Source organism: Balaenoptera physalus (genome assembly GCF_965194825.1).
Source record: "Balaenoptera physalus genome assembly, chromosome: 7".
In the NCBI taxonomy this organism is placed as follows: domain Eukaryota; kingdom Metazoa; phylum Chordata; class Mammalia; order Artiodactyla; family Balaenopteridae; genus Balaenoptera; species Balaenoptera physalus.
In genome coordinates, this window is record NC_138886.1 from 49,731,963 (window position 1) to 49,744,428 (window position 12,466).

A 12,466-nucleotide genomic window follows, 5' to 3' on the forward strand; every position below is an offset into this window, starting at 1 on the left:
TGTAACCTTTTTCCAAAAAGTGCAGTGGAGGAATCTAGCGTATACTGCCTAAGCCAGGTATTCAAGGTCAACATCAACAGTGAAAAGTCATGCTGATATTATGTACCCATGATATATGATGAAAATGGCACTTTACCTCTGTGGGCCCCTCAAAACCCATAACCCTAGTCTAACCATGAGAAAAATATCATACAAAATACCCAGTCAGTACTCTCAAAACTGTCAAGGCCATCAAAAACAAGGTATATCTAAGGGACCGAGAGGAGCCTACAGAGATATAACAACCAAATATAATATGATATCCTGGTGGGACCCTGATATAAAAAAAGGACATTTGGTAAAAACAAAGTGATTCTGAATAAAGTATGGACTTCCAATACTAATCTATCAATGGTTCATCAGTTGTGACAAATGTACCATAGTAATATAAGATGTTAATAATAAGAGAAACTGGGTACAGGCCATACAGAAATTCTCTGTACTATTCTTAAGAACTTTTCTGTAAATTTAAAACAATTCTAAAATAAAAGGTTTATTTTAAAAAAAACAAAAAAAGTGAATATTGGCAGTTTCATATTATTTAACATAATACAGGATCTTTGTGAGAACTGAAGTAGAAAATATATGTAATTCACTTAACACACTGCCCGATTCAGGAGAAGTGTTCAATAAATGGTAGTTTTTATGAGGATGACTTTTATTATTATCACTATTGTTATTTCACACAAAATAACTGAAGATTAAGGGGTGAAAAAACGGTGGCATATGTTTATTCAGTATTTACTATATGCCAAGTACTGAGGCTAACTAGTTGAGATTTAGCCATGGACATGATACACATGGCCCCTGGTCTCCTACAAATTTTGGGTAGAGTGACAGCAGAGAGAAGCCATAGCTTGAGATGGTAGAGAAGACATAAAAACTTTATAAAATAAGATAAACTTTGCAGAAATATAAAAGCACAGGAACTCATATAGAGGAAGAAAACACACTACTTACCTTAGTAGTAGTACTAAGAACTATGTAGTAGTAGCCTGGAGGCTCCTGTGGGTGTGTTTTAACCAACACTAGCTGATTTTCAGTGATGAACTAGAGTCTTCAAGGGAAAGTAATGAGGTTTTTCATATACTGTTTAATTAGTAAGTGAAATGTGTAGCAAAAATTTTAAAGGAGTAACTTTTATTGTTTGAAAAATCTGCTATGTGAGAAACCTCATTCCTTTTATCATTCTACTTTTTATTATTTCTTAAAACTTTAGTCTCCTCCCTTCTCCCACATTTTAAAAAGTCAGCCCTCACATAATTTAATCGCATAACAAGGTTGCATGTGTAGCATAGCACTGTTTCTTACCACCCTGCTCTCTATCCCAAATGACACAGATGCCTTGTCCTTTCCTAATTAGTTTTTTCCATATTTATTTGATGACCCTCACTTCATGCCTTCTTCATCTGTTAGCAGTGGACCACCTAAGGCTTTTAGGATGACTATAGAAGCCCAGCTTATTCAGTATGCCAGAAAATAAAGCCACCTCAAATTTAAGACAATACTCCACTTCCTCAATAACAGTCCAAAAAAAAAAAAAAAAGTTTTTTTAGGCTAATATCAATATGTAAACTTTAAGGTAAGTACATGAAATAAGCAAATTTCTTCTTAGGATATTTAATTTTTCAATTTAGTTACACACCTTCAAAATAACATGTTACCTGAAATATTTTAATTTATAAATTCTTCATTTTGCTACTCACATTTCATTAGACAGTTCAAACTTCTCACATGGCTTATTGACATCAGTGACTTTGTCATCACGAGAACTATTTTTTGAGTTATCTAGCACAGTTTTCCAGAGCACGTCGTGTTTACTTACATTTTAGTTGTTTCAGATACAGCACTTTCCAAATCCATGTGTGACTGGAAGTTTTATCTCAGACGAGATTCCTACTTGAATATATTAAAGCAGGTGGTTTTTTGTTGGATCTCTAGGTCATATGATAGCCATAACTTAACCACTTACCATATTTCTTTTTCAAGTGATCTTTTAAAAACTTGTTTTATAATGATCCAATGCCTACAATGTTCAGTCCTTCCCCAGTAATGTTTATTAAATTGATAGTAAAATTTTGCTACCTTTTTAATGATTCTATCAGATGATCTTTTTAACCATCCATATATACCATTGATTGAGGTTGTTTTAGACTAAGATAATCTTCACAAATATGACTTTGTTGTTCAAAATAAAGAGATTAAGAGATGGCCCTTATTTAAGAAACTTTGCAAAGATTCATTTGTAAGGTAACTTCCTCTTTTCTGAAGAAAATTTTATTTCCCCTTATATATAGACATATATGGGAATATAGGTAGGCAGTTGTAAATAAGGAGAGGTTTTAAATTTAGTAAATGAAAATTCGGCTTAATACAATAAATTCTCTACAGTAGTGGTTTTAAAACTCTAGTGTGCCCTGGAGGGCTTGCTAAAACACATTGCTTTGCCCCACTGGAGTTTTTGATTCAGTGGGTCTGGGGTGAGACTTAAGAATCTATATTTCTCACAAGTTCCAAATGATGATGATGTTGCAGTTAGGGACCCTACTTTGAGAAACAAGTGCTCTACAAAGTAGTTTAAATTACATAGAGCAATATTTTGCCTTCTTTTACTCTACAGGTATCCTGACTTATTGTATGAACAAAACGTTACTGATTTCAGAAGAGAAGGGATCTAGAACTGCAGAAGTAACTGGCTGTTGCATTAAAATATTCTTTTAATGACATAGATTTCCTGCACATTGAAAGAAAAATAGTCAATAAATCATTTTTTAAAGCAGCCATAAACCTTGGTATCACTTCAGATTATTTTACAGAGTGAAGTTACTGACCTGAAATAAAATTGATTGTAAAATGCAAGTATTTATTATCACTATATAGTATTTTCATTAAAAAGGAATTTATTTTCCTTATCAAATAAAATTTTAGAAATGGTACATTGCTGTTGGAAAGAAAATGTATTGTGGTATTTAGGAACTAAATCCATCTAAGTAGTTGAGACATATGAGCTGGGCTCTGGTTTTGTTGAGATTAACATCTCTAAAATAAATGAATGATCAGCCCTACCACAGGAAAGACATTTTAAAGTTAATAAAAACTAGCACGTGACCTAATTTTATAATACAACAGTAGATAAATTGAAAAATAGGAGTGTAATCAGTAATATCAGAGCTTATTATTAAAAACTTATCTGAGAAATTCAGTCTAAACTTAAATTATATTAACCTGAGAAATAGGTGGAACTCTCTTGCATGACATACTTTATAATTGCACTGAAGCTTGGAACAGTTTTAAAACAACAACAAAAAGCTCATATTCCTTTTACTTCTGTTTATATTTCAAAAAGGAATGGTCTAGTGTATCAAGAGCCATCCAAGTATTTCACCTGGTAATATGTCTTTTGGAAACTTATCCTAAGAAGTATTACAAACAAAAGTTATAAGCACAAAGATTTTTGTTTCATAATTCTTTTAGAATAGCAAAAACTTGGAAGCAACCTAAAATGTCTAATTATAGGGGGAAAGGTCATTAAATTACAGGATAGCTACTGAATGAAAACTATTTGACCATTTAAAATGTTCATTTTAAAGATTATATAGAACTGTGGGGTAATTCTTAATATATAAGAGCAGAATATAAAATTATATTTTAAAATACATATGCATATGAGGAAAGGTAGAAGGGAAAATTCAAAAATAATAATTGTAATTTTGTTAGGGTAGTTATTGAATGAATGATTTTTTTCCTACATCTCAGTCCAGTGTGTTTGTTTTTGTGTTCTTTTTGGTAACAAACTAGACCATATCAAGTCCTACTTAGGAAGCTATAATTCTTGACTTGTATTGGATCTGCCCTGCAGATACTGATGTCAGGCCTTATAAGTTTTGGAAATGATACAAGCCAGAAAACCCCTTTGCCTTCTATCAAATAGATAACTAAAGTTCCACTGTTGATTTAAGAGCTTCTGTTTCTGTTTTTTAATTTGTTATTTCAAGATTATGAGAATACATTCTTGATTACTGTGTGACATTTATGAGAGTTTTATGTTCTCTCTTTTTTTTTTTTTTAATTCTTGGAAATTTGCTTCACAATGAGGTTATATTAATAGTCATGCAGTATGTTTCTGTAGAAAGACAAAGTAATGGTTCTTTTTATTTTTCTTTTACAGAAAAGAGCTGATCCTCTCTGGCACTTTAAATCCAATTAAGGACTTACATCTGGGAAAACTGGCCCTAACTAAGTTTCCAAAGAGTCCAGAAACATGGATTCACAGGTTTGGTTAATTTACACCATAGGGTTCTTACTTAGAATTTAGAATGGCTGGAGAAAAAAAAAACAAAAACCACAGAATGTGAAGCAGGTCACACAGTGATTCAGAGTATGAATTCTAAAGTCAAATTATATCTACATTTAAGTCTAGATGCCATCACTTTATGTGATCTTCAGAAATTGTTTAACCTCTTCAAGCTTTGGTTTTATCATTTGTAAAATGGGAATAATAATTATACCTATCTCAGAGTTAATGGTTGAGTTTACATGAGATAATGCATGTAAACACTACCACAGTGCCTGGCAAATATGAAATACTCAGTAAATTTTAGCTATTATTATTAACTATCTGAAGCAATCATGGAAATTGCATTTAGATATTCAACTGTAATGAGCAACTTGAGTTTTATTAAACTTGGATTTAATTCATTCAAGTGTGTTCCTGGTAAAGATGGTGGTGGTGATGGTTATGGTTATTAAAATTAACCAAATAAGGGCAACTGAGGTGAATGGTGTGTGGGCTGAACTAAAGTTGCTAAGACCATAAATGCAAAGAATATTTTTAGGTTAAAGGCCTGAAGCAGATATCCAAAGTGCATGTAAGAACTCTTTTCAAAATCCTGGCTATCTGGAAGCATCTTACTCTTGGATCCCATGTAACTACTCTCTTCTGACTAAAATGAGATGGTGTGGGGTTACTGGTTGGGGTCAGTGGGGAGAATCTCTGAAGAAATCTGTTCTTAGTTTATTAAGCCCCTTATAACTTTTCTTAAATCCTGAGTATTTTTAGGATCTTAAAGTCAGTTGAAGGAATCTTAACTGTAATCTTGCCTTTGGCTAGCCTTGCAGAGCAGCTACTTCCAAATGATATAGTTAGCTGTATTTTCTCCCTACTAGAAATAGGGCTAGCAGACTACAGAGAGGTATATGATTGTGTGCATAGAGGTTAGGAAAGGGGTGGTGGCAGGAGAAGGGAATTATTAAATACACAGCCATCAATTTATTGGCTTGTTTATTATTTTATAAAGCAAGTTTTGGTTGTTAAAAATAACTTCTATTATTTGAAAATGACAAAATGAGTTTTCTTACTCAATTTTCTGTACCCTGGGTTGGAAATGTTTAAAAAGTAAAAAGAATGCTTTCTTATGAGAAAATATTTGTAAAACCTAAAGACATTAAGTGGTTAGAGACACTTTTTTAGTGCTTTTCATTTAAATGTATGCTAGTGAAAATCTTAACTAGACAAGGGGAAAATCTGTGGATAAAGACATTTTAAAACCTCCTTGGTGGTTTAACTAGTCATATTGTATTTGTTTCCTTCCAGATTCTATGCTATAATATAGAAATTTTGCTCCATGAAAGCTTAATACAGCTTCTTGTTTGCAAACAAACAAATACACATAGGACGAGGCATGCACATATGATGAAAAGTGAACCGGGACTTCCCTGGTGTCCCAGTGGTTAAAACTTCTCCTTCCAATGCAGGGGGTGCAGGTTCAATCCCTGGTCGGGGAACTAAGATCCCACATGCCTCACTGGCCAAAAAACCAAAACATAAAACAGAAGCAATATTGTAACAAATTCAATAAAGACTTCAAAAATGGTCCACATCAAAAAAAAAAAAAATCTTAAAAAATAAATAAATAAATAAAAGTGAACTATGCTCCTCTTGAGTATTTACCAGCCATTAATTAATATCACCCCCTCCCACACACACAGTACCACCACACACACACACACACCTGTTGCCTTTACATTTCCTGGCCAAATGAAGTTTTGAAGTTGTCATTTTGGAACTGATGACATTCTCTTTTTGACAAATGTTAACATTTTGGAAAGCTTTTTCTTTAATCTTTGTCCTTTATTCCCTGCCACCACCCATATCCGTGCTGCTCAAATTAATTATGTCTTTAAAAACAAAAACAACTAAACAATCCCCCCCCCAAAAAAAAAGTTTGAAAACTGGGCATTATTTTGCATTGTCTATGAATGGAAATTAAATTGAGAATAAAGAAAACTCTGGTTGTTTTTCCTCTGTGGTTTATTTTCTTTCCTCATTTCTTTCCCACATGTTACCTTAACAGGCGATGGGTGCTACAACAGCTAATTCAAGAAACCTCCTTGCCTTCCTTTGTGACCAAAGGAAGCTTGGGAATAATTCCTGCAGAAAGGACACAGCAACTAATACGAGAAGAGATGGAGGTCTGTGGTGAAGCAGCAGGGAGATACCCAAGCAACTATAATGCCTGGTCCCATCGCATCTGGGTTTTACAGCACCTGGCCAAGCTAGATGTCAAGGTAGGGCTGTTATTCTATGTCCCTAGGCATACTCCCTGCCTGCCATTTAAATCTTCTGGTAGAATATAGTAGTTCCTTCTCAGAGGAGCTTTAAAAGAGAGAAGTAGAGGAACTAATGACCCAGTAGGCCGGAGAGGATTGTAAGAGCTGATACCTCCCGAGAAACCCTGGTAATTTTTTTTTAAAAGTTTGCATTCCTCACCAGCACAGTTTTGACACTCTTAAGGCTAGTCCATTGGTAGAACAAAGCAGGTTTAAGCAGTAAGGAAGACTGAGTGTAACTCATTTTGCCCTGAAACAGGAAGAGATTATTAAACCTTATAGAACTGAAATTGTTCTTTCTTGGTAGTCTTTTGTTTTGTGACTTAAGGTGCTAAATCAGCTGGCTGCCTTTTCACAATCTCCTCTGCTGGGGAGGGAACAGAAGATCTCACCCAGGTGTTCCCAAACTTGGCTGAGTCTATAAATTACCTGAGAATTCCTATGTCCCACCCCAGGCCTACTGAATCGAAATGAAGGTAGGATTTAGAGATCAGTGTTTTTCACAGGCTCAAGGGGTTATTTGGACACAGAGCCAGGTTGAGAACTGTCACAGCCTAATCCTTTTAGTTTAGAAATGAGGAGATGGAAGTTTCCATAGAATTTTAATGGCTTGGACTTAGCCACAGTTGTATCATTTATTATTCATCAGAATGAGAGCCAGGTATCCTTGTGCTCCTTCTTACATACTACAGCTTCTCTATTTTTTCGTCACTTCTTGTGGTATCAGTGCCTTAAGAATCTAGGGTACTCTTCTAAAAGCTTCCCAGGCTTGAGACAATTTAAAGGGGTCAGAATGTCTCATGTGGTGCTTTCAGATTAATGGCGAAGCATTCTCTAATTTTTACTCACCACCCCCTTCCTACGTCTCCCTTCAGGTCCCCTCTCCCCTCTCTGTGTCCTAGCCAGAGATTCCTCCAGGATAAATAGGAGAGCTTTCACTTCTGAGGGATTTTAAGCAAACAGTTCTGGAAGAGAAGCCCTTCCCTCCAGTTTACATGGCTTTGCATTTCAGGAGGGGAGGCTACCTAATGGAGTAGAAAGAGAAAAGACAAAATCACATTAACCTGAGTTCAGATTCTGGCCCTATTAGCTGTGTGTGTAAAGTAAGGCTTTAATGTTTTCGTCTCTAAGATAGGGGCTCTACTGCCTGCCTCAGTGGATTACTGTGAGAATTACTTGTGTTAATGTGTATAAAGTACTGGGCACCTAATAGAGGCTTACTAAATTTTATTTCCTTTCTCTGCTCCCCATAGATAGAAAACTTAGATGAAACTTGCCTACCAATTTGCTAGGTCAACTCAGTGCAATTCATTCATGAAAAAGTAGTGAAACCCTATCGTTCCCAGACACTGTTGTATACACTGGGTGAGGCATAAAGACAAAAAGCTTGCTCTCAACAAATTGAAAAATCTAGTTGAAGAAACACATACCAACAGTTACAAAGCAGTGTGACACTTGCAGGAACTGAGGGAATCTCCGGGTACAGTGGGATCACAGAAATGGCTCCTCATCCAGACTGGGCTCATTGGAAACAGCTGCCAGAGGGAGGGATGCTACACTGTGGGGGTGTCTGGAGGAATGAATTCAAGTTATCTGGTGGGTTGTGAGGGATATGGAGTGCTTTAAAACCAGTCATCTCTGCTTCACAACTTGGTATCCTGTGGGAGGTGGAAAGAGGTAAGGGGAGGGTTGAGGATAAAGGAAGGCAGAGTCCAGGTAAGCTGAGAGGTCTTTGGAAACTTTCCTGCCTTGATGTGGACCTTTTGAAGTGGCATTCCCATAAATCAGAAACATGAGGCCAAGGTGAAATTCTTGGTTCCTTGAGACTGTCCATTGTTGAAGATGACAACTCATTAGTAATGTGTTGACTCATCTGCCCTGGTCCACTGCTAGCCTCACATGTTGTCAGTCTGCCCTCCTCTGCCCTTGGGGGGACTTGGCACTCTTCCTGTCACCACTGCCACTGTCTCTCACTCTCAGTGAAGAGTGCTGAATTTACAAAATCCCCTTCCTGTTCTTGTAAGCCATTGGGCCCAGCTAGGAGATCATGTACTATGCTTTGCCTGTTAGAGGAAGTAATCACAAAAGTACCAGTTGTCTAGAGCAGCTTAAAAATACATATGAACTGGGCTTCCCTGGTGGCGCAGTGGTTGGGAGTCTGCCTGCCAATGCAGGGGACACGGGTTCGGGCCCTGGTCTGGGAAGATCCCGCGTGCCGTGGAGCGGCTGGGCCCGTGAGCCACAATTGCTGGGCCTGCGCGTCTGGAGCCTGTGCTCCGCAACAAGAGAGGCCCGTGCACCGCGATGAGGAGTGGCCCCCGCTTGCCACAACTGGAGAAAGCCCTCGCACAGAAACGAAGACCCAACACAGCCATAAATAAATAAATAAAATATTTAAAAAAAAAAAAAAAATACATATGAACTGAGTGGCATTTTTTTACTTAGAAAACTGAAAATGATTTTTTAAAGTGCTGATATTCAGCATTGATAAGGGTATAAAAACAAGCATTGTAGAAATTGGTATAATCTTACCAAAGGGCAACATGGCAGCATTTATCAGACATTACCCCCCAAAATGTGTGTTATCTCTAATCTAGCAGTTCTGCTTCTAGGAATTCATCCTAAAGAAAAAATGGGAGATGCAGTATGATATAGTGATTAAAGGCTCCACTCAGTGGTCATACAGATGTAATTTGAATCTTGACTCTCCCACCAATTTGCTGTGTGGCCTTAAGAATGTTTCTTAGCCTCTCTAACCTTCAGTTTCCTCATCTGTAAATTGGGGATGATGATAATTCCTACCTCATCGAGTGATGTAAATTAAGTGGGAGAATCTACATAACGTGGCTATCACAAGTGCTCATACTAATTGATCAATAAACACTGGCTATTATATTAAATATGGGAGTTTGGTATATAAAAATACCATTTATAATAGTGAAAAACTGGAAACAGTCTAATCCTCTAGTAACAAGGGATTGGTTACATTACAGTCCATCACAAAGTGGAATATTTTATTGGTACTAGAAATTATATTCTAGAAGATTATTTAAAGAAGAATGTTCATTATAGGTTAAGGATATAAAACTAAATAAGAGATGGGCCTACTACAATTTTTTTAAATATGTTATTAGCATTGAATGATATTTAATGTGTTTAGAACAGTACCTGGCGTATTGTAAGTGCTCAACAGATATTTATACACACAAACACAGTGCTGTTACAGATATATTTTCTTATATTTTCTATAAGCATGCGTTTTCTAGTCAGAAAAAAAAAGGTTAGAGAATAAAGAATGTTTACCAGTGCTAGGGAGTGGAATTATGAGAGGTTTTAATTTTCTATTTTTTGTTCCCTGTGATGTTTATGTGTTTCAGTGGACATATACTGAAGTAAAATTTTAAAATAGTCTAATTTTTGAGGGTGGGGTGGAAGGAAACAGTCACAGTTGAAGAGTTCATTACTACTAGCCAATTAAAAGCTGATATCGTGTGTCACCTGAAAAAGCACATAGGGTAATTTCTCCAAAAAAGATATACAAATGGCCAAGAAAGACATGAAAAGATGTTCAACATCATTAACCACTGGGGAAATGCCAATCAAAACCACAGTGAGATACCATTTCACACAACTAGGATGACTAAAATAAAAAGGACAATAACAAGTGTTGACAAGGATGTAGAGAAATTGGAACCCTTATACATTGGTGGTAGGAATGTGAAACAGTGCAACCACTGGGGAAAAGTTTGGCATTTCCTCAAAAAATTAAACATAGAAACACCATATATGACCCTACAATTCCACTGCTAGGTATATATCCAAAAAAATCAAAAACATATGTCCATACCAAAGCATGTATGAGAATGTTCATAGCAGCATTACTCATAAAAGCCAAAAAGAAAAGTAATACTCCAAATGTCCAGTATCTGAGGAATAGAAAAACAAAATATGGTATATCCATACAGTGAGTGGTATGTTATTCAGCCATAAAAAAGGAATGAAGTTCTGATAAATACTATAGCATGGTGAACCTTGAAAACATGCTGATTGAAAGTAGTATTCCATTTATATGACATATTCAGAATAAGCAAAGCAGATTAGTGGGTGCCAGAGGATAGGGGGAATGGGGAATTAGAGGACTCCTAATAGGAATAGGGGTTGTTTTGGCGATGATGAAAATGTTTTGAAATTACAATCATCAGAGATAGGCAAATCAAAACCACCTCACTCCTCTCAGAGTGGCTGTCATCAAAAAGTTTATCATCAAAAATAACAAATGTTGGCAAGGATGTAGGAAAAAGGGAACCCTAGTACGCTGTTGGTGGGGATGTAAATTGGTGCAGACACTATGGAAAACAGTATGGAGGTTCCTCAAGGAACTAAAAATAGAACTACCATATGATCCAGCAATCCCACTCTTATTTTTTCATAAATGCTGCTTTTCTTTTTATCATTCCATTTGAAATTCTTTAGTTTACAGATTTAAAGAATTCACTGCTCAATTTTGTCTTACCTACTTAAAAAAGCCAGTTATCATTGATGTTAAGTAAGTTTGAGACAGATAGTGAAAGTCACGAGCACTTGAAAATTCCTGTTGTTCTTGCATCGTGTTTTTGTAGTAAGCCCTTAGAATTAAGTAGTGAACAAAACAGACATGGTCTCTGCCCTGATGACACTTACAGTGAAGAAGAAATAATTACATTGAGTCTGTTGTTGAACAAATAAGTTCAAATAAGTTAGGTATAATACAGATTCATTAAATGCAAAAGAAAGTTTCCATCAAAGTGATCTCTGAATTTATATTTTCCCTTCAATATAAGCATTACTTGAAAATGAACACCCAAATGTCTATCATTATTTTAGAATCTGGCTTTTCTATGTGTGTGCCAATCAGAATGTGATTGATCAAAGTCTAGGGAAAGGTCCTTAAATTCTGCGGTAGTAAAAAAAAAAAAAAAAAAAAATCAATTACTTTATAAAAGAAAGGGAAAATTAGAATTTACTGAGCTTCTGCTAAGTGCAGGCTTCCACTAAATGACAACACTGTGTTGGACATTATATACAAAATATTGGTAGGAATGGCATTGTCAAAACAAGAAACGAATCAAAAGAGAAATCCAAAGCATTAATGGAGAAAGTAAAACCTTTGGCAATTCCTCATTTCACTTCCCTTTTTTCTTCCTACAAGATTCTTCTTGATGAACTATCTTCTACTAAACACTGGGCGTCCCTGCATGTTTCAGACCACAGTGGATTTCACTACCGCCAGTTTTTATTAAAGTCTTTGGTTAGCCAAACTGTGACAGATGGTTCTATATTGGAGCAAAATACCTTGAGAAGTGAGCCAGCTATAGTTCTTCCAAAAGATGAAGAAGCAGTGGCTTCAGCAGAGGAATCAAGGATAAATCTTCCCCATCTTCTAGAAGAAGAAGTTGAATTCAGCACTGATCTTATTGATTCCTACCCAGGACATGAAACCCTTTGGTGTCATAGGTAAGAGAAGGGAAGATCTATTTCCTGCATAAAACTGTGTGTGTCCTTATGAGAGCTACAGAAGGTCTTACATCTGACTCGTGCCTACTTGGGTAAATATGGTAATCTGATTGTGGAACTTTGCCTGAGTGCTTCAGAGGAGTTTGTGTTACCATATACTTCTCATGGTCATGATCAATATGAAGTTCCTCATGCAGATCTTTGCCAACGGCTCAAGATGGTGGTGTTCATCCTTGACTGCGCCACAGAATAAGGTGTGTTACTTTCAAACTAAAGAAAGTTTCTGGACTCCCTCCTTGGAGATCCTGATACTTAGCATATATGG

At 36.1% G+C, this 12,466-nt stretch overlaps 1 protein-coding gene across 4 annotated transcripts in view; it reads left to right on the plus strand.

Moving 5' to 3' along the window:
• PTAR1 (protein prenyltransferase alpha subunit repeat containing 1) overlaps positions 1 to 12,466 on the plus strand; it is a 47,959-nt gene that overhangs the window by 24,577 nt on the left and 10,916 nt on the right. For 3 of the 4 annotated variants that reach the window (XM_082471021.1, XM_082471018.1, XM_082471019.1), the window contains 3 exons: positions 4,208 to 4,312; positions 6,393 to 6,606; positions 11,837 to 12,141. In XM_082471021.1, coding sequence (XP_082327147.1) covers positions 4,208 to 4,312; positions 6,393 to 6,606; positions 11,837 to 12,141 — 624 coding nt within the window. The remainder of the gene's footprint in view (positions 1 to 4,207; positions 4,313 to 6,392; positions 6,607 to 11,836; positions 12,142 to 12,466) is intronic. The other variant, XM_082471020.1, reaches the window with a different exon arrangement.